This window comes from Pteropus vampyrus, unplaced genomic scaffold (assembly GCF_000151845.1).
Source record: "Pteropus vampyrus isolate Shadow unplaced genomic scaffold, Pvam_2.0 Scaffold570, whole genome shotgun sequence".
NCBI classification, from domain to species: Eukaryota; Metazoa; Chordata; class Mammalia; order Chiroptera; family Pteropodidae; genus Pteropus; species Pteropus vampyrus.
Genome location: NW_011889351.1, coordinates 166,845 through 189,290, shown reverse-complemented (window position 1 = coordinate 189,290; position 22,446 = coordinate 166,845). Strand labels below are relative to the sequence as shown.

General features: G+C 44.7%; 2 protein-coding genes and 1 pseudogene across 5 annotated transcripts in view; 2 read left to right on the top strand and 1 right to left on the bottom strand.

The window, feature by feature from the left end:
• The first annotated feature begins 1,994 nt into the window (after positions 1–1,994).
• On the top strand, positions 1,995–9,803 carry LOC105308382 (transcription factor CP2-like protein 1). Its single transcript, XM_023525544.1, is given in 18 exon segments — positions 1,995–2,077; positions 2,559–2,710; positions 2,843–2,916; positions 3,434–3,484; positions 3,486–3,497; positions 3,665–3,770; positions 3,878–3,984; positions 6,111–6,263; positions 6,496–6,609; positions 7,092–7,183; positions 7,452–7,506; positions 7,785–7,878; positions 8,230–8,320; positions 8,742–8,758; positions 8,761–8,820; positions 9,338–9,480; positions 9,601–9,678; positions 9,681–9,803. Coding segments are annotated over 18 exon segments (1,548 nt in total). The 3' UTR covers positions 9,747–9,803.
• Positions 4,137–4,268, top strand: LOC111733477 (annotated as a pseudogene).
• A 2,374-nt stretch (positions 9,804–12,177) lies between the features above and the next one.
• FBXL20 (F-box and leucine rich repeat protein 20) overlaps positions 12,178–22,446 on the bottom strand; it is an 82,841-nt gene continuing 72,572 nt past the window's right edge. For all 4 annotated transcript variants that reach the window (XM_011384295.2, XM_011384296.2, XM_023525540.1 and 1 more), the window contains exons 13-15: positions 21,710–21,766; positions 20,501–20,713; positions 12,178–19,061 (exon numbers count right to left, since the gene is read on the bottom strand). In XM_011384295.2, coding sequence (XP_011382597.1) covers positions 18,954–19,061; positions 20,501–20,713; positions 21,710–21,766 — 378 coding nt within the window. In that variant the 3' untranslated portion in view covers positions 12,178–18,953. The remainder of the gene's footprint in view (positions 19,062–20,500; positions 20,714–21,709; positions 21,767–22,446) is intronic.

Here is a 22,446-nt window from a genome sequence, read left to right as displayed (position 1 = left end):
ACTCAAGAGCAGGAAGCCCATCTCCCTTAGCTTGAAACAGATCTGGGGGACTCAGCGAAAGGGTGGGGCGGTGGGGCTATGAGTGGCCAGCCTCCTTCTGCTTCAAGCCAGGCTTTTTTGCTTAGACAGAGAGCCATGGAAAACCAGGAACAGGCCCAGGAACACATGGATGGGGACAGAAGGGTAGATACTCTGAGATGGGTGGAAGGTGGGAGTAGCAGCCAGTAGGACAGAGACGGAATTCAGGGGAGAAAAGGGGGAGGATACAGACAGCTTTGGAGGTGGAGGGTGGGAGACTGGGTGCTGGAGTTGGAGTCCCACTCCCAGGACCAGCTCCTGGGGATGTCCTTGAAGGGGGCCCATAACAGCCTTCACTTCTCTCCCTCTACCTGCCTGCTTATCTTCTCTGCCCCACCACCACTCCCATACCCTGCTCCCCATTGTAGATAGAGAACCCACTGGGTTCTATAGAAAGTAACCTCGCAGGGTGATCTGATTATAAATCCTGGGCATATGTAACTGGGCAGGTAGGTCAGGGTGGGTAGTCACGCCCCAGGCTTATACCTTCTTTACAAAAAGCTTTTGTTTGTGCCCTAAGCAAATCCTGTTCATTGTTTCTGTACATCTAGGTTAATACACCTTCGAAAAGCCCCTTTGACACCCCTCCTTCTAATACCTGACCACCCTTTCAGACCCTCCTTCTAAAGCATGCAAAAGTAATCCTAGACCCCTTCCCCTGCTCTTTCCAACCTTGGACGGCTCCATGGGCCTTGAATCCAGCTTTGGGCAATGGGTGGTTCTCAAAATCTTGGGTATCTTATCGTGGGATCTTTGGCCACTGCGAGCAGGAATGTTCCCATCCCCCTTTTCTCCTTTTTCCATTTTGTTTGGTTTGATGGGACAAGAAAGCAGATACAGGGCCAAGGGCCAGGTACCTGGAGATGGAGGTGCCCTGCCTGGTGTTAGGGGGTACTCTTTGGTTTTCCCTCTCCCCTAGGCAGGCCCCTCAGAATCACGAGCCTAGATAGCTAGGGTCACATGAGGTCGGCCCATGTTCAGAGCCCTGTCTCTCTGCTCTCTGCAAGGCCCCCATCTGTTTATACCGAACACAGTAGTTGCGCTGGACCGAGGTGGGCTGGGGCTGTCTGTGTACAGTGACAACGGGAGCTGAGCCTGAGGAAGGAAGCCTTCCCCCAGGCAGACTGTATTCGTCCATAAACACATTCTGTCCTGTACCCTAGGGCAGAGGAGGGACAAAGAAACCAGCCCTACTGGAGCTTCTCTCCTTCTACTGCCCTGGGAGGGGTCACCCCCAAGCACGCCCCCCTCCTCCCCACAGGCAGGCTCTTCCTCCCAGCACCATCCCCGGAGTTGTTTCCACAGCAAGCTGGACTATGTTCTGTAAACTCCAGTCCCCTAGCAAGGCAGCCCCCAGTGAAAGGACTGGTGTCCTGTCATAGTGCACCTGTGTGTAGGGGTGGGGGGAGGAGGGATGGGAGACCATCAGGGAGCAAAGACCCTTTGTAGGTCCATGTAATGTTGTGTATCTGCTTGTCCTGTTCCCAGGAGTGGCTACGCTCCTCCCATGGGGTCATGTGAGGGTCCAGACACAGGGGTCTCCAGGATTCTGCATGACTTACAGATCTGGAGTCAAGCGTGAAGCCTGAGGGTGCCCCTCGTTGTCCTGGGCCTCTCGGAGAATGGTGGGTGAGTGGATTTGTTTTGCCACACCACCATCTCCCCTTCAAGTTGATGATGCTGGGGAGCTCTGGGGACTCTGTTTCTGGATTTCCCCCAGCTTGGTCTGCCAAATAGGCCTTAAGTTTCCCAGAGCCCTGAATGCTCAGCCAATCAGAGTCTCCAGGCCTCACACCACCCTTTAGTGGGTTTGTGTCTGTGTATAAAGGCTGAGGCCCTAGGCGGTTGACCCAATGGGTTCAGCCCAACTCAGTGCTGAACTCTCTGTCACAGAGCCGGCCCTGGTCCCTTCCAAGATGCTGTTTTGGCACAACCAGCCAGAGCACCTGTGGCCTAGTCCAGGGGAACTGTACCCTGGGCCTACAAGCAGCTTGCTCAGGTAAGGGCCAGATGCCCTTCCCTTGGCCCCCGAGGAAGGCCCTGGTCTGACTTGTGGTGGATGTGATAGGACCATCTGTTTCAAGCCGAAGGGGATGGGCTTCCTGCTCTTGGGTTCCTTTGGAGGTGGGGAAAAGGTCAAATGTACCTGGAGCTTAGTGGGTCCTGGGACATCTCAAAATACCCTGACCATCACCCACTCAGGACGCTTTTGTTGGACATTGACTTGGTATTAGGCAAGCCCTGAGGTTACAAACAGGTAATCTATGGCAGATATTTGTAAGTATTTGGTAGTATCTGGGATGTGCACTTTAAGGGAAGTGTCCCAGAGGCCAGAGGAGCTGGATGAGAGCCCCTTAGGTCCTGGTTGCTGCTGGGGTGCCTGCTATAGGAAACTGGAGGCTCCCTGGAGGGAGGACCTGACAGGGAGAGTCAAAGTCCCATAGAGCAGCAAGCTGGCAGTGCTCTCCTCTCCCTGGCAGGGAGTCCCTGCCCTTGCCCCACCTGAAGCAGGAGGAGTTGCCCAGCATCCCCAGAGAGGAGCCTCCCTGCCTCGCATTCCAGTATGTGCTCTGTGCAGCCACTTCGCCAGCTGTGAAGCAGCAGGAGGAAGCCCTCACCTACCTGAACCAGGGTATGCTGGGCCTGGGAAGAGAGGGGTTAGTGGGGTGGCAAGCTCTGGATACCGGACCCAGGGTGGGCTGGTGTGGTAGGTCCCATCTCTGCTCTAAGAGTGGGGCTCACACATCCACTTAATCTCTCCCAGGCCAGTCCTATGAGGTGCAAATGCTCTGCAGCTCCAAGCTGGGTGATGCCACCCAGTGGCCCCGGCTTCTGAAGGTAAGTGCATCCCCTCCCAGAACTGGCAAAGGCTGGGTGTGACTGTCCCTCTGGGCAGGAAGCCAGTGTCATCGCTGTGATGTCATTGTCAAGTAGAACCCTCACAAGTCTACCTTTTCGTTTGACCTTCAAAGGTGTGGGTAGGAATCGTTGAGGAAACAGGCACAGAGAGGTTAAGTATTTTTCTCAAGGACAAAGAGCCAGTAAGTAACAGAACCAAGATTTAGAAATTTACATAGTGTTATTCACACACATGATTCCTTTTCTCAGAAAAATCATTCATTGCCAGAAACTGTTCACTGAGCTAGGGATTCAACAGTAAAGAGACAGATGTAGTTCCCTTCTCGGGGTGGGTGGGGGGGGGCTTGCATTCCACTGAGTGAGACAAACATGTAATTTCGCAAATCATATGCAATTACAAATTGATTTACAAATTGCAAATTGATAAGTGCTGCAAAGAGAAGAAACAGGTAGAATGACTAAGAGTAGGGAAAGTATTAACTCCCCTATTTTACAGATGAGGAAACTGAGGCTCAAGGTCTCTAAGTTACTTCCCCAGTTTCACAGCTTGTGAATGGCAGGTGGGCATCTGGACACAAATCTAGTGATTCTAAATCCTATACCCCCAGGGGGTGGGAGGCAAGGTGGGGGAGGGGATGGAAAGGTTGGCCTACCCCAGGTGTGGGAACTGGTTCCCAAAGGCCCAGGCACCCTCTGACCTATGTGCCGTACCCTCCTGTGCCCACAGAGTGTGGTGCGTGTGGTGTTCCATGACCAGCACCTGCAGTACACGGAGCGGCAGCAGCTGGATAGGTAGAGGTGGAGTTGGCCTGGGGACCGAATCCTGGACATTGGTGAATGGGGAGGGACCAAGGACCCTTTAGGGCTACTGTCTGGCTTGGAAGCCCTTATGGATGGGGAGGGCTGAGCCTTACTACCTGTTTGGAAGCTATGCCTGCAGATGTGCCACTGTCCGTGGGGGTAATAGAACCCCAAATGCTGCCCTCACAACTCAACACGGTGGAGTTTCATTGGGACCCAACCAAGAGGATCTCCCTCTTCCTACAGGTGAGTCTGAAGGTGGGACTGGGACGAGGCCAGAGGTCAGATAAGGGCGGCAGCACCCTAGGTGGGAAAGAAATGTGAGTTTGGGTAAGGGTGAGGGGACAGTAAGAATGAATCACTTCCAGAAAGTACTTTGAGGAAGAAATATGTATAAGATCTACAGCCATGCCATCCTGAACATGCCTGATCTCGTCTGATCTCGTCTGATCTCGGAAGCTAAGCAAGGTGGTGGGGCCTGGTTAGTACTTGGATGGGAGACCACTTAGGAAGACCAGGTGCTGTAGGTGTTAAAAAAAAAAAAAAGAAATATGGATAGGTGTTTATTGAATCTCACCATAGGGAAGACTCGTAAAACATTATAGCAATGGAAGAAACTACAAAACCCAGGACACAACTTAGCTTCCTAAAAAGTAATGGTATGCAATACACAGGCAAAATCAAAATTAAAAGGAGACCAAATGGGAAAAATAGTTGCTACATATAATGTGTTATATCCTTAATATATAAAAAGTTCTTATAAATCAATAAGAAAACAAAACAAATGAAAGCCCAATAGAAAAATAGGCAAAGGATATAAGCAGACAATTTATATAAGAAGGATATAAATTGTCAATAAATGTAGACAGTTTAACCTCATAAAATACTAATTAAAATTTCATGTACGTAACTGGCAAAGACTTTAAAAAACTATTATTGGTAAGGTCTGGGGAAACAGACACCCTCAAATCCTTAGAATGCAGATTGGTGCACCTATTCTGTAGGTAGGGTGGCACTTGGGCAAAATTTATTAAATTTAATGTTCATACGTTTTAACCAAGTAGTTCTACTTCAAGGAATTTATCCTATAAAAGATTTTAAACAATTAAAATGCCCATCAGAAGAGGATCAACTTTTAAATAAGTATTAGTACAGGCTCACAATGGTGGTTATGTAGCCATCGAAATTATGTCTCAGTTCATGACAAGAGAAACTGCTTTCCTATAAGTAAGAAAAGGCAGAATACAAACTTGTATTTAAAGTTTGATTTCTATTTTGTAAAAATAAAAATGTGTGTATACACAAGTCTTTTTTCCTTTTTCTTGCCCAGAGAAAAGATAGGAAGAGATAATAATTGAATGTTAATAGTGCTATATATCTGAGGGATGGAGTGATGGGAGAGTCCTGTGCTTATATTTTTATAAATATCTTTATTTTTTCAGTGTTCTCCACATTTTCTACATTGAATAGATTTCCCTTTATAATCAAACACCTTGTCCTTTTTTTGAGTGCCCACCATTGTCTAAGCATCTGGGTTAGGAGTCAAACAGATGGCACAATTTCAGTTCTACCACTTCCTTGCATGGACCTTGCTCAGGTCAAATAATCTCTGTGAGCCTTAGTTTCTCCACCTGTAAAGTTAGATCCTTTAACTGTTCTTCAGAGGATTGTGGGAGGGCTGTATTGGGCGGTGGATGTGAACAGAGAGGAAGACCTCGCTTGCCCTTGGAATTCTGGTGCCAGGCAGAACACAGAGCCTGCAGGCCATGTGGGACGCAGGCCAAGAAAGCTTCTTGGAATAGATTGCTAGATTTTGCAAATGAAATACAGAACACTTAGTTAAATTTGAATTTAAAATAATTTTTTTTTAGTATATCTCATGTAATACTTGGGACACACTTATACTAAAAAAGTATTTGTTGCTTACCTGAAATGCAAATTTAACTAGTCATCTTGTATTTTAACTGGCAACCCTACCCTAGAATGGGATGTCTTGGCTCAGATGTGAGCAGAGAGAACTTTCCAGGTAGAAGATTCTAGGGAGAACTCTGCAGGTGTGTTGGGGTCATAGGCTGGCTCATTGGGACAGTGGGGTTCAGTGGTGGGGGAGAAGCAGCCATGCAGAAAAGCTTGGCTTGACTCTTTAAAATGTTCGAATGTCAGGGTCAGGAACTTTGCTTATCATCCCATAACCTTGTGGAGCCAGTGAAGGATTTTGAACAAGCGAAAGAAGTTACACTTTAAGAATAGACACTGCTTGGGGATGGAAAGTGACTGACAGGTGACAGGCAGGTAAGGGGTTTTAGTTGGAATCCCTAAAATGTGAGTGGGACCTGGAGTCACCCTGCTTTCTCTTTACTTCTCCACCTCAGGTTCACTGCATCAGCACTGAGTTCACTCCTCGGAAAAAAGGTGGAGAGAAAGGTGTCCCCTTTCACCTCCAAGTTGACACTTTCAAACCCGGTGACAAGGAGCTTCCGCCTGAACACCTGCATTCAGCGGGCTGCCTCATCAAGGTGTTTAAGGTACAGGCAGCACCGGAGCCCTTCTCCCCTCCCTCTCAGGGCTGTCACCCTGCCTTACCGGCTGTGCGGATGCTTTGCTGTAGACCCTCAGCCTGTGGTCCTGTCTCTGGGACTCTTTCCTTCTCTGTACACAGAGGGATGGGGCTTGATCTCTTTCTTAGAGCCCTTTCTGTAATGAGAAGTGAGCAGGTAAAGAGGGTGCCTCTGAGATTTCCTTCTCTCCCTTCTGTAGCCCAAAGGGGCTGACCGGAAACTGAAAACTGACCAGGAGATTGAGAAAAAGCCCTTGCATGAGAGAGACAAGTATCAGACTGCCTGTGAGAGCACCGTCTTCAGGGAGATGTATGTGTTAGGGTGGTGGGGGCAGGAGGGGAGATTTGGAGAAAAGATCTTCATTGTACACCTGGGGAAATTGAGGCCTCAAGGGCTGTGACTGCTCCAGGATCATCATAGCCCCCAGTGATTCCACCTGTTTCTTTGAAAGGACAAACCGCACTATTGTTCAAGACTTCTAGGAGCTGACGCCTTCCAGGCTGCCTCTGCTGTGTCCTGCCATCACTCCCACCTCATTTCTGCTCCCTCTGCCTGGAGACCCTCCCTTCCTGGTGCTGCTTCTGGCTAGATCCTCCAGGAAGCCTGTCCCAACTCCCCAGGCAGACCAGCAGGTTAGTTCACTCTCCTGTTGTGTGGACACTCTAGGGCAGGGACCAAGTCTAGCCCAAGGCAGGCCCCTTGTCAGCTCTTAATAGACAGATGGAGGAAGGTGAGGGAACAGCCACCACCACCCTTGGACTGTCCAGGCCCGCCTTACTGTTTGTTTGCCCACAGTGCTCACCGTGGCCAGAACCTAGCGCAGGGTCCTACCAACCCCTCAGCCCTCTGACTTCCCCCGACTCTTGCAAGTTCCTGTCCCCAGAGAGGTGAGTGGGGATGAGCAACTTCTCAGTCCTAAAGGGTGAGAATGAAGAGCTCCTCAGCTCATGCACTGGGGGAGGAGCAAGGCTGAGGGGTGCAGCTGAGGCAGGGAAAGAGGCTCAGCCCTGTGCCTCTGGGGAACGTGTGAGTGACATTGGCAAGCTCTGCCTCCCAGGGCAGGCCTGGGGGAGGGTGCGTGGCGGGGGAGGGTGCGTGGGGCGGGAGACTGGCTGCACTGCTCTGCAGAGCCCCTGACTCTCTGCTTCCCCATAGGCTCTGCTGCTCACCATCATTCGTGTTGGACACCTTGGTGGGCACCGCAGCTGAGGTGAGTTTCCTTTCCAACCCCACCACCCACTACTATCCCAGAGCCTTCTCAACATCTTCATCTTACTCTCCAGAGTAGTGGCCCTGCTCCCTGGTGGACAGATGTGGTATGGCCACAGGTTGCAAAACTTCTCTGTTAGGACCAGGCACTTCCCACCAGCAAAATGAGTCTCCCCTCTCAGACTTGGGGCTCCTAAGGGCAGAGGCTGTGTTTCCCCTCCCCCTCGTTCTCAGTCCGTGGGTCTGGGGTGTTATCCCAGCCTCCCTCTTATGCCTCAGGATCTGAACTCAGGAGCCTCCATCCTAGAGACGCGGCAGCGGTTGCATCGGCACCGGTTCTCCAGCTACTGCTGGATGCTAGCCAATTTCACTGGTGAGTCTGGGGTCTGGCAGGAACCAGACTTGTAGGGGACTGAGGGTGGGATACTTAGGCAGGAGGCCTGTTTCTGTCCTGGCTTGTTGTGCGCCCTTCAAATAACTTTTTATTTAAGACTAAGAGTTGCCAGGCACCATGCTTGCTAAACTCTCTTCTCTTCTATTATTATCCCATATACTACCCCCCTGAGGACAGAGCTCCAAGAGGTTAAATAATGATGGTCAGATTTGAATCCAAATCTGACTCTCAGGTTTGGACATACTAGGGTTACTAATGTTGGACTGTGTCCCTGGCCACCTTTGATCCCAGGCCTCTTCCTCCCAAATCTGACCTTGTCTGATTCTGCAGGCACTGATTTGCTGAAGCTTACCTGCCGGGACCTTTACCAGATCTGTGGGGCTGCCGACGGGATCCGCCTTTTCGACACTCTTAGAGCCAGGTGCTGGACACTGCCAACCAGATCCCCTTTCCCACTATAGTGGCACCTACCAACTCAGCTAGCAGTAATGTTTCATAGAATGTTCAAGCCAGAAGTCACCTTCAAGACCTCTTATTCTACTCCCTCATTTTACAGAGGAAGAAACTCAGGCCCAAGGAGTACACTGACTTGCCTGAGGTCACAGAACAAGGCTGGCAGGGCTGGATTAAAAACTTAGGCTCCTGTGACCTTTTTTCTGTGGCCATCCCCTCTACAGCACTCAACTTCGGGGGACAGAGATGGATTTTTGTCATCTTCTCTCTCTCAGCATTCATTAAATGCCTAAGAAAGAGGCGGGGTCTCTCCCAGGGATGGGGGCTCTAAGTGGGAGCTGTTAGTTCAGGTGTGAAGGGCTGATACGTTGACCGTTTCCCTGGCCCAGGCCCATACGTCACTGGCTTTCTATGTGGCTCAGGCAGCATCTAGGCAAGAGAACGAGGTTCCTAAGAACCTTGACTCGGGTGAGGTTCTGGCTTCTCTCCCCGGAAGACAAGAAATTCAGGTGTGACTGCGTGAAACCTCTTCTGGCCTGGAAAGTGATGCTCCACCATTTCTGGGACCCATGATGTCCTCCCTGGCATTCCCCTGTCTTCCATGACCAGATGAGTCCTTTCCTTCCAGGACGTCTCCCTGGGTTTATTCTTCTATGTTCTACAACCTAACCCCATCTGATTTTGTCATTCTATTAGTAGTGGGATTAGAACATTGTAACCTTATCATACTTGGGTTTCAGTCTTTTATATGTAGATGTCCCATCCCCTCTTTTCAACTTGGGGCTCCCCTCAGTCTGAGAACTCCCCAAAGGTGAGGAATAAGAAGTGAAAACTAAGTGGATTTGTCTTTTTCCTTCTCCCTCTCCCCTCACCCCACTCCCTATGAGGCTGTCACCATGCCCTCTCGTCCTCCTGGTATCAGAGGCTCCCTCTGGACGCCCCCCACCCCACCGACCCCTGCGCCCCTGTGCTACCTGCACCCTAGGCTTTTATCAAGAGATTTCTCTGGATGAACTCAGTGCAGTAGGGCTAATGGGGAAACTGGCAGAGCTCTTGGCCCTCCCAGCTTATCAGATCCACTGCCTCTTCCACCAGGGCCCTGGGGGCATCCTCATTTTCAAAGACCACGTAAAGGGAAAGCAGTTCCCTGTAAGGCCCCACAAAGGCCTGAACACTTGTTTCCCTCTCCCTGCCCTGGTTCTCTTTGGCTCTAAGAACTGAACTGTCTTAGTGACACCTTCCTTGCAGGTGGTTCAGAATCTTAAGGATGAATTGTACTCTGTGGCTGTGGTGAAGAAAGGTAGGGGTTTTAGAGGGAGATGCCAGCTTTGTGTCAAAAGGACAGAGATTCATATAGCTGAAAGACAGCTATTTATTGCTCAGGAAAAACGTGACTGAATAAATGTATTCTCGTGAAGGAAAAAAATGCCCGCTTCTCTTCAGGAATTTATTAAGGCTCCCTCTCTCTCCCACCTCACCTAACCTGCAATATACACTGCAGAAGGGCAGGTGCTTGCTGACCAGTCACTTTGTTCTGGTTATTTGGAGGGCCCGCTACACTGCAGGAGGCTTCCCAAACAGGTGGATTCGAGGTGGGGTTGAAAGAACACGGGTGTGGCAGATGCAACGCAGGCCTTTTGGAGGTTCTGGAGCAGCACAGTAGTGGTGGTTGGGGGCCAGTCTCATCCTAGTGGTACCCTTTTTACTTCTTTCATTGCAGAATCCAGATGGCTACTACCTGGTTCTGACCTAGGCCCAGGAGTGCCCTGCTGCAAGAGGAAACTGATGCCAGCCTGGTTCTCTGGGGCCATATTCACCAGAAGCCTTGGTGAAGCACTCGCTGCTTCACCAGAAGCCTTGGTGAAGCACTCGCTGCTTCACCAGGTTCTAGGTAAAGAGCCAAAACGTCATGTGCCCTTCCCCTGGGAGGGAAACAGCCCTCAGGCTCTTCTTTTCTCTGCTCAGCAACAGTTGTTGGAACCAAGGACACTGCCTCCCAAGCTGAGCTGAGCTGGCCAGGCCTGGGAGGCAAAAAATCTGGCAATAAGGATAAGGAGCTTTGGCCCCAAGAAATGTTGCTGAACTGAGTGCATTAACTCGTGTTTAAAATTTTACTCACCCCTTCCTTTTTGTAAATTAAATTTAAAAAGGTTTATATATTTAATGCTTGTTCAGTTTTCTTGGCATTATGGTCCTCTTGGAGAAATGTCCTTTGGTTAAACTACAGACTAGAGCAAGGGACAGAATCTGGGAGAGAGGAATAAATAAATCTGGCTGGATATTTTTTCAATTAGTTTAGGCAAAAACTATTCACTAAAACCTCTAAGAGACCATTCAACTATCAAATCACTGTGCTTATTTAAAACTGCAGTTCTAGACGTTTGGAAAATACTGTAGCTATTCTTGAACACTGAGGCTACGGAGTGTTATTTAATTAAAAATGTAGTTGAATTTATTAATGTTTTAATTTTTAGGTCTTAAGAAATCTTTCCCTATATTAAGATCATAAATATTTTTCAAAGTTTAATGTTTTCATTTCACTTTTAATCCACCTAAAACTCATTTTCTTGTGTGTATCTCTTCTTCCTTGTAGAAAACCATTTTTATACTAAGTGCTTTTGAAACAGATATGTGACAATGGGACATATCTTATTCTGCTTATTTTTCATTCCCTCCCATTATCATAAAAAATTTCAAACATATTGAAGAGGGTAAACCCATATGCATGGGGTAGAAAACAAGCCAAGGCACACTGTTAAAGATATCTGCTTAATTCCTTATTGATCATTTACTGATCACCTTTGGTGAGTCTTAAACCAGGTGGCCTCCGGCTAGGGAAGGTAGGAAGGAAGAAGGCTCTGAACACTGGTTGAACTGATTAACAATGGATGAGGAAGGGCAAGTCTGCTTATCTTCTGAAGACCTAGACGGTGCCTCCCCTCAATGTCCAGGGCTGACTCTCAACATTGAGCAGAGTCATGGACAACTGAGCAGGCACCCACTTGCACCCATGGAAGAAACCATGTTGGCCCCAGACGAGACCAATCCAGACCAAGCCTTTACCTCCTGCAGGATGACTGGATTTCATGTGGGGCCTGTGATTACATAGGGCTCCCCGAGAGTGTCTCATTGCACAGTAGATACTCTGAGATTTTAATTTAGGTTGTAGATGTGCCTCCACTGCTCATCTCCACTAAAAGGATAACGGACCCCACTGTATTAATCTTTGTGTTACCTCTCAACCGAGGAGCCTCTGGCACACACTAGACACTGAAATATTTGCTGAAATGAAAGGAATAAAAGCAGGTAACATGTGTTTATGATGTTCCATTATTACCTCTTTCAATTATCACAACTCTAAAGTGAGTACTGTTACCTCCACTTTAACAATGAGAACTGAGACAGAGGGTCCTAAGGGTGAAAGCCAGGTAATCTGACTTGGGAGCTTGTGTGTTTAACCATTACTCTACTCTGTCTTCACTCTTTCCTAGTAGAGGGAAGGGTGATGCTCTGCACAGATAAGGGACTCAGGTTGAATTGTTATTTTCGAATTAAGATAAAAAGTTTTAGAAACTCTGATTATGTTGTCTTCTGTTTTTCTTAGAGAAGTAGAGTTTGGGGTATTAAATGAAGGCTACTAAAAAGGTATTAAATAAAGGCTATTAAATAATAAACAAATAAAGGTTATTAAAGGATATTAAAAAAATATAAGGATGCCAAAAAGAAGCCCCTTCATTCGGCCTCAGAAGCCTTTGCAGTTCTAGGTTTCAGGGAAGTTAAATCACAGCTCCAAGTCAGGCTATTTCTGCAGCAAAATGAAAAGTCTTCACAGCTTATTTCTTTTAATTACATCATAAACAAAATTAGAACATACAGGAAACAATAATAGTTACATAACAATTTACTTTATATATTTATATATAAAAACATTTTTTTTTTTTTTAAGTCCAAAGATTTTAAAGCAAAAGGAATCCTCTACTGCCACCTTGGATTTTATGTTAAATAACCCTCCCTCCCCCACAATCTCAAGCGCCAAAAGTATTGGGTGGAAACACAGTCACATGGACAGGTAGTGGAACCTGGTGTTAAGTCACCATGTAGGGACTGTGTTGGCCCCAGGGACTGGCTAAGCTTTGGACAGGCCTGGTGGAGAAACAGTAAGCAGCAGCTCCCACACACTGAAGCACTCCAGGATAGGCCAAAAGGCTAGGGAAGGCTTAGGCCAGACAGCAGATGTTTGGGATCAGACCCTGCCAGTCAACCATCCACTGCATATTACCCCCTCAGGGCCTGGGATGGGGGTGTGGTGATATAGGGATGAAAGAGACTGGTTTGAAGACAAAAATTTCTCCCACAGCACCATTCACCCATTCATCTCTGTCCCCGAGCAGAGTTTGATGGGCAGGGTGTCCTCACAGTTCTCTGAGCTCTGCACAAGCCATGTTTCTCAGGTCTGTGCTCTCAGGGTCACTGGAAGGTGGGCAAAGGTGAGGAGCTGAGCAGTTAGGAAATGCCCAAGGCAGGTTACTTGGGAAGAAAAAGGAGGTGGCCAGAGTAGGAGGCATCTGAAGATTGAGTCATAAAACAGAAATGGAGAAAGGCAAAATTAAGAAGTAACCCTCAGTACTGGGCAGCCACAGAGCCTCAGGGGTCAGCTCTGAGAGATGCAGCATGGTGAGAAAATACACAGGTGGCTTCTGATGAGCCCCACCCCACAGATCTTATAGAGGTTAGTCTGTAATTTTGGGGTAGGATGAGAAGGGAAGTAAGATTAGAAATCTTAGGCTTGCTTCTTTCTGCATGTGTTAGAAATTAACAGTCATTAGAGAAGTATATATAAGAAATTATTCTTAAGGGAAGGAGAAAACTGTTGTAAACCCAAGAAAGTAGCAGCAAAGGTTTCACTTATTATAGATCTATTATATAGCACTAGGAAAGAAAAATCATTCTTTTTTGGTGGTGGTGGTGGTGGTGGTGGTGGTGAGATAAATTAATCAAACCACGCCAGTTAGAGCCTCCTTTTCAAGTTAGGATTTTCTAAGACTTTAAGGTCTCATTCACTAGTGTCGTTAAAAAAAAAAAAAAAAAGAAAAAGAAAAGAAAAAGAAAAGAAACAAAATAGAATGATGATTTCAGGCGCTGAGGAAGGTTAAGCTAAGGTAAGAAACATACGTGTGAGAGCAGCAGTATGGTAGATTCAAATTAATAAGAAATAGTAGTTAGTAGTAAGAGACAACAACAAGTGAAACTTAGTGGCACAAAGTTTTCTCCTTCCACTTTAATAAAAGACATTGCTCCAAAGATTTCCCTATGTTCTTGGGGTCTGGCAGAAGAGAAAAAGTATGCGTCTGGGCCTTTCTTCTCCCATCTCTTGAGCTGGGAATTTGCATTTACTGCCTACTTTCCCTCACCCTGGTGAAAACCATGCCCAGAAGAGGCTTGGAAGCATTGGTGCTTCTTTCAGTGGTGCCGGTCCCCATCAAGATGACTCTGTGGAAAGAAGAAGCCCTCCTTGCCAGTAAGAAGGGCATGGAGTTCAACAGATGGAGAGGAAAGTAAATTTACTCACTTGTGAAGCAGCTGTTTCTATATATTCAGGACAGATGCTTATACCTGAAGCAAAGCACCCCAGTTCCAGAACTGATTTCTCTTTCATTTTGAATCTCACCTACCATTTCCCCACCCCAATTCTTCAAAACAAGACACTGAAAAACATAGAAAATAGACAGGGTCAGTTGATACAGTTTTGGGTGCTCACAGTTCTTCTTCCTGAAGGGCGGTGAACCACCCTGGCTGAGGAAGCGCTGAGACTCAACAGCTGGGAACCAAACTCTACCAATGGCTTACTCAAAACACAAATGAAGCAGAGATGGAAGAAGTGCACTATGGAATTTCTCTCAACATCCCAGATGTGAGCTCATCCAACAAATTTTTTTTTTTTTCTGCCGAAAATTAAGTGTAACTCTCTTGGGCTCCAAAGATTCACTAAGACTGAGAGGTTGTTATTAACTTTCCTAAGGATCAAAGGCTTCAGAAATGCACAACTGATGTTCCCAAGAATAAAAATGGACAAAACAGGTAGACTTGCCTTGAGCGGGGAGCTGCAGAAGCCCTTTGTGAAGAAAACTCATTTGTCTCAAATGGTAGTTTCTGGTAGGTAGAAAGTTTGTCCCAAGTGAGAAGGCAAGGTTAGAGCAGCATGTTCTTTGCTAGAGAACCAAGATGTTATGTTAGGGCATCTAGATGTAGCAAATACAGCCAAATTTTATTCTCAAATTACCTGGATTAATTATATACTATTGACATGGTCTTTAACAGCTTTCTGTATCTTCCAATCTTACAATTAAAATTTATGATCGAAATAAAGGTGAAGAAAGGCTGAGGACTCCATATTTCCCCTCACCCTCCTGCTGCCTTAGGGCTCTTTGGTCTTAGATCATTATAAGGGGGAGGGTTCTGCCTCAAGACCTCCAACCAAACATGCTACACCTTTTCTCAAACAAAACTTAGCTAATTCACATAACCTGGGTCTGAGATGGTTAAAGATCCCAGAAATGGTGGGTAGATAGAGAAGGCAATTTTATTATAAAATGTTCTGGAAGCTCAAAGCATACTACTGAGTCTGTGAGCCAGGCTGCACAATGGGGATAGAAACCTATCCTTAAATCATGCACACAAGCAGGGAAAAGAAAGAACAGATCAATTTCCTCTCACTGGTAGAGACTGTCATGAGCAGTCTGTGACTTTCAGCACGATAAATATTAAATAGCCAAGGGCCTGCAACCATGATCAGCAAGTATTCCTCTTCTCCCCAAAACAACACTGTCACCTAAGGGAATGCTGCCCACACAGGCAGGCAGGAAACCACCCTCCTCTTTCCAGTGGCACTATCACACTTCCTAACAACCTCAAACCAAGGCAGGTTCCATTGCATACTTTGTTTAGCCCTCCACGGCATTAGTGAGCTTTCAAACCAGTAACAATGCATTTTACAAGGCAATTAGAAGAAATATAAGAACTTGACTGCTGCAGCAGTATATCCATATTGAACTGTTCAGTTTGGAAAGCCTAAAATCAAGCATCATAAAAATATTTACCAGGTTTCTTTCCAAAATGTGTGATATCAGGAATATGTAAAATTTCTGACTTATGTCTGCTAAGTCAACTTAATGTGGAAATTCACAAAAACCATTTAAGAAATACTTTTACATCCACTAAACAGCAGAAAACTCTTTTTACATAAAGTACAATGTGCTTTTTTATTCCAAATATTGGAAAATAGGATGAAGCCAGATCCCCTTACTGCTCGTACCCAAGTTTGATTTCAACTTCAGTAAGCAAAAGTCAAAGACCACCCAGTAAAAAATGGCTTGAGCCACCTGACAGTCACTGGATTCAAGGCTGCCCAGGACAGTTTGCCTAGATCAGGCAAGGACCCAAAGAGGAAGCTAACCTGGAGACATATGAAAAAGAATCAGCAGCATCACTGGGAATGAGATGGAAGCTTTAAACAGATGGGTACAGAAGGGAAATGGGAGAAGTCAATTAAAAAAAAAAAAGCTGGAATCACCTTGATGGGACCAATGAAGAGGATGTAAAAGATGTCTACGTAGTAAACGATGCTGAAAAATATAAGGGGAAAAGGCTGCTTGGAGAAGAGATGATCTGGAAGTTTAATAACTTTCTCCAGAGACACTGAAGTAATTCCTCATGGCTATCTGCAGGTTTACAGCAATAGCCTTGAGGGTACATTCTTACTTCTCCCACACCTCTTCTCTCTGTTCGTGCTGCATTTTTTCATAAGGCATACTGTGGAGGGGATCTGGACTCAGACAAATCGAACAATAAGCTTTTCCTAAGGAAAAGTTTTCCTACACCTGTGAAGCCTTACTGAATTTTCAAAAAATTTCCCTGATGTTGAAATAGAAAGCATGATGTTCAGATGACAGGACCCTTTCCACCTGACCAAAACTTACCATGTTCTGGGTTCTCAAAGTCCTGGTACATTTCATCAGCTGGCGTAGGCTGCAGATTGGCATAAAAAACTATATTTCATTCCAAGTTTGATGGGCCTGAAGTTTTCCTGAGAAAGGAACAAAGCTCCTGCCTGACCATACACAAGCCAGTGCTACACACTCCAGGGACTTTATGCTCTCGCTCCACTCTGTTCTCAGCCCAGAGAGACAGGGATCACCTGGGCCAAGTCCATGAGGACCTGCACATGGGTACGCTCTTTGAGTAGAGAAACAGCATTTCCAGGATTTTAAAGTACTAATGAGTAGGTTCTTTTAAATTTACATATTTTTTCAAGTGAAGAAATGCCTTAATAGCCTCGACTATTGGGCAATTCAAATCAACAGTCACTAATCAATCAATCGGGGTTTTATGGTCAATTTGTTCAAACACAATGTATATAAAAAAAACCTATCTGTTAGAGTGGATGACCCCTAAATGTTTCTATTTTTAGTTTTATTTGAAAGAGTGACCTGGGAATCTGAATACTATGCACTGTATCAGGGAAGTGTATATACTTATATGTGTGGGGTACAGTCAGGAAATTGAGTCTCACTTTAAAAAGTATATTCCTTACATTGTAATTTGGAAAGAGAATAAAGGGAAAGGGAATTAAAAAATAAGTAATTTGAGCTTTTAAAAGGGCATAATAAAATAGGATTTAAAATAAATGTAACATGCTCAATACTAGTAGATCATACACATTTCTAAGATGCTTTCATGTGACTGCTCGTGAAGAAATAAATCACACTTAACTCTCACACATGTTGGTTGAACCAGTACTTGAAACATAAAACAAGCCTTTCAACAGCCTGAGTCATAAAGAAGGTGATCTAATGTGGACTGCACATTAATGTTCTAAAAGACAAAAATAAAAGTCATCCTATTAAAAAAATCACAAAAGGTTTCTAACCTCAGGGTTTAGAAACTTGTTTCACTCACCTTACATGATTTTTTTTGTGAGGAAGGGGAAGCTGCTTCTTCAACTCAAGAGTCATGGGCACTGAATACCCTGCCTTCGGCTCTGGTGACCAGGCTAGACAGAGACACTTAACTCCCTATGTCCTCTCAATGTTCTCTTTCTGCTGCCCTAATTTCTTCACCTGGCTACATTTATATTTTATTCATGAGAAGTCTGAAGCACAACAGAGACACGGTTGACAGGTTCTGAAAAGGTTCTGTCTTTTGAGGCAACAATATTAGATATACCGTCAACACTAACATACAGTTGACCAGCTGTTACAGAGTCATTTTGTATCCCTGACAGACTGAAATTGGGAGGGTGCAGGAGGGAGAAACTGATTGGCAAGATGGCGCAGGCCCTTGCAGCATTCCTGCTAAAACAAAACCACCTCACAGACACAAATCAAGGATGCCACTAACCACATCTAGATTTCAGTGAACATATATGTCTGAGCTTTGGGTGGTGGGGGCTTTCAGGCTCAGTTCTGGTTTGTCATTCCACTCTTTACTAATAATGCATTTCTCTCTCCTTATTAAGTTAGTGGAGTTTTGACGGTAGGGAAAATGTGCATGGGACATACTGGGCACATCATGCGTAATATCACATATCACAAGATACAACAGAAACCAAAAGGCAAAGTTTACTTTCTTCAAAAATAGTTTTAGCTATATTTCTTCTCATAACTTTTCTTGGTTTTGTAAGTTTCCCTTCAGATTGGCAAAGATTCAGGCAGGGCCCCCTAATGGTAAAATTTAGAATTAAAAAAATATTTATTGATAATGTCTCTTTTAAAAATGTTTGGTAACCCCAACTAATCATCCAAAATGCAAACTGTAAACACAATAACAGCAAAAGAGTAACACTTGAGTGTGAGTAAGCAGACTATGAACAGGTGACAGACTGAGCAAGAATGTAGGAGGGAGCAACAGAGAACGAAAGACAGGTGTACAAGTGTGCTAAAGAGAGTGACAATTTGAGTGAATAAGTAATCATATTTGCACCACAGCGATTTCAACAAAACTATTTAGGAAACCTCTGGGCCAAACACTAAAAAAGGAGGAAGAATGAACGAGCCTTCTTTGTGAGCATGCTCAGCATGTTGGCATGGGAACGAGGAAGCACAGAAGCTCTGTAGTCATCTCACAATGGATGGCTACCATTTATAGAATGCAAAGAAATTTTCTTTCTGGTCCCTGGATACAACACATATTGTTTTTCTATGCTTTCCTTGACCCTGGAGAACTGCAGTTGCTGTTCTAAAATCGCCAAAGAAACCCATTAACAAAATAAAGAAACCACAGTAGCAGTAACACTGGGTTTGCTGGAATGCCCTCTTCCCTCTACCTTGTCTATGATTTTCTTCCAGGCACGTCCAACAGGAATGGTTAAGTTTTACCAATCCACTTGATAAAGCCAGCATGAACTTCAGTCCTGTGGTCACAGAGCTAGAGTGGGTGGGGGTGAGGGTGGGTACATGTATGTATGTGTGGCTCTGGGGATTTGGATGCTGCCCTCACTTTGTAACTCTTGCCCAGAACACTGGGGTTGCTTCCACTGGAGACTCCACGGTAACTCTAGAAGTGTCATTAAATACTCAGTTCGCCAAGGTTGAACACTTCCAATGTCATAGGATGATGCAGCATCTGCAGAAGCGCTGTCTGCTGCCCCCTACTGATGGGGGTGGAGTGACAGGTGCGAAGTAGGCGTGGACTTTAATATTGGGTAAATGGGTCTGAAACAAGACAGAAACATTACTGAGAGAGGGCTAAAACAGAAAGAGCAACATTGCTTTTCAGAGAAAACACTGAGGGGCTAAGCAGCCATTAAAGCAGGGCAGAGGCTGAGCACTAGCAGCCAGGATGTTGAGGCCTGGGTTCTACTCTGTACCATCCCACTTTACTCTAAATGACCAAATCAGCTCACATAATTTTGGTACCTGCTTCCATAATAAAACTGGGGAAAAACTTCATACCAATCTCTTAACCTGTCCCAAAGGAGATTCCTGATTTGATTCTCATGGTTGGATGAAACTGTATAAGCTCGAAATAATAATTTTTTCCAAGTCATTGGTGGACAATGTTTCTTCTGATATTTAAAAACCTTATTATGCCTCTAGTTTTTACTATGTAAACAGTTTCTGAATTCCTACTGTGTCGTGGCACTGTGCTAGTTATATAAGAGCAGTACAAAGATGGTCAAGATGGAGAGCCTGCTCTTAGGAAACTTACAGTCTAGACATGTACATAAACAGCTAAATTAAAGTGGAAAAGTGTGAAGTGACTTGAAGAACAGATAAAGACTCCTGAAGAGATGGAAGAGATTCCTTACAGCCAGAAATCCTAGTAGAAGTAGGCCACAGAAGACTGGTTGATCTGTCTCTCTCTTTAGGTTCAGAAGAAATATGGCTGCAAGGACATTCCATTGCAGTTATGCTCTGAGTCCTCTAGGTCTCATGGGAGAGGAGGAACTGAGGCCAACTGAAAATAAAGATGACGTTTGGTGCTCCTTTAAGTGTTCCGATGCCATATGGCCAACATGGATTTTTCAGAGGTTGGTTGTAAGGGCCTAACTAAGCACAGTGCCTTTCCCACAGCAGGTGTGATACAGATGTTCCAATAAATGTCTATTGACTGAATAGTTTAACACAGATTTAGCCAGCCTTTTATAACCTGTATTCTAGTTGTTTGGCTACGCACAGGTCTCTCTATTATGGAGGGTGGGGCGAAAAGAAAAGGGAAAAACTACTTGATCCATTTGTTGTCTTAAAAAATAAGGACCTTCTTGATGTGAAAGGAAATACAAATTCAATTCTTAAATCCTATTTAATGAAATATGTTCTTTATGTTATTCCTTTCTTTCCTCTAGAACCAAAATCTGGCATATGCTTTTGACTCTGGGCACGTTAAGAAGCTTTGGACATTACTGGAGAAACTGCTGGGAGGAGACTTATTTTTCTTCCCTTTGGTGTATATTTTCCTACTAAATTTTCCATCTGGAACAAGAGGTTAAAAACTTTCTACCTTTAGGTTTGCTCTCCAGTTTTTTTCCTCTTTGCTAAATGTCCAAGTAAATATAAAAATCACAGGAATCTAAATCTAAAAAAAAAAAAAAAGGGAAGGAGAAAAGGGTGCAGAGAACACTAGAGCTGGAGAGTGGTGTGGCCCTCTTTACCCTGAGTCTCTTGATTCCAGCCCGTGTGATTTGCTGGCAGTCATAGAGTTCTATCCGCTCGAGGCTGTGACAACTCTTCAAGTGCTCCAGGGAAGCATCTGTGATTAGTGGGCAGTTGTCCAGTTCAATCACCTCCAGCTGGTCATGAGCACAGGCCCCATTTCCCAAGTGACGAATTCCATCATCTGTGATCAGCTCACAGTGAGACAGACTCTGCAACCAAATAGAACGAGGAGACTGAAACATCTTATGGCATTCTTCTAGCCAGAGGCCTGTGTACTACCAGAAAGGAGACTTTTCTGGTTTGATTGTGATGTATATGGAACCATTTCATTACTAGATCCATGTGGTAAAATGATGAAAGCAAACTAGTTTCTGGGGTTCTGCTTTTGACAATCAATGACTGACATTTCTGTGTGATTCTGAATATACCCTGTGAATTCATATAATTATTGTGAAATAATTCATAAACAAAATAATATTACCCCCAAGACGTAAATTAATACTTTTCTTCTTTATAGGGACAGTGGGGTTCAAGCTTTTCATGCATAAAAACTTCTAGAATTTGTATTAAATAATGAATACTTGGTACAGGGGTATACCCAGTTAATTAACTAAAGTTGATTCTTACAATTGTCAGGTGTGGTTATCTCTGCACATAAATCTTTTCACTTTATCAATTTTCCTTAAATCCCTGGTTCCTACATGGGAAACTCAGAAGTTTTGACCCAATTTTGGATAGTAATGTGTCACCCAACACACCAAAAATGAACCTAGATACAGAATAGTCAAGCAGAATGCTTTCTCATAGTGTTACTGGAAGCAGTAGCAGAGAACTCCCCTAGTAAAGCCTTGACTGGTTCTGTTTTACAGGAACATTTAATCCCAGGTGAAACTGTATTTTGGGTCATCTTGTCTCCCGGACCTCTGGAAATTTAAGCAACGCTCAAGTTGGAGTGTAATTCATGTGGAAGATAGAACTCATACTTTCCATGTCAGTTTTCAGTCTCCAAATATTGATACAAAAAATATTTAATTTTTCCAGTTCCTATCTGTTTCTCCCTACACGCATGTCTTCCCTTGGTCCTCTGTAAGTTGGCAATTTGGAGAACTATGCTTTCCCAAAATGGTAGCCAAACACCACGAGGAAAGTAAGAGCTGAATTTTTATTAAATCTAATAAACACAAAACTTTCAGAGTCAAACTCACCAATACTTGAAGTCGAGGACAGTGTATAGAAAGTTGGATTAATGTGCTATCTGTTATCTGAAAGAAATACAAAAGTTATTTTACATATAATTCCAAAAACATTCATGGGCCATACCTCATTCTTATATTCCTTATATACCTTATATCCTAGACTGATATTCTAATATCAATGATCAAATAACAGAATCTTGAGGTTGAAATCCCATTGGCTACCTGAACCTATCCTTGAGAACCTATCCTTGAGAACCTATCTAGTCTAGGCTTGAACACATATATTCATCTCCTTTAAACAAGTCTATTGAAGACTGTTTTGTTTTTGAAATGAATGAAAATATGTCTCCTGATAGCGTCTACCCACTGGACTTTGTTCTACCTCCTCAGAACCATCATAGAAAAGATCAGAAGAAGACTTCCATGAAAAAAATTAATGTAGGAACATCCTCAAATTTTTAGATATTTGGCCTGATAACTTGGGTGTCAGTTATCTTCCCAAGGGTGGCAGGAAGAGGCTGCTGGAATGTGGGTTACCTATGAACATTCAGGAAGGAGGAACCCCTGAAGAAAGAACAGTCTCTTACAGTTATCTTAGGACAAAAAGTAAATCAGTACTTCCTCCAAATTCTTCTCAACTCTGGGGTTATTACTATATATTATTTTAATATACATAGCTTCAAAGGGGCTAAAAAACAGCAAGGGGGTAGGGAGTGGGGGCAGGCAGGTGTGTGTATATCACTCGG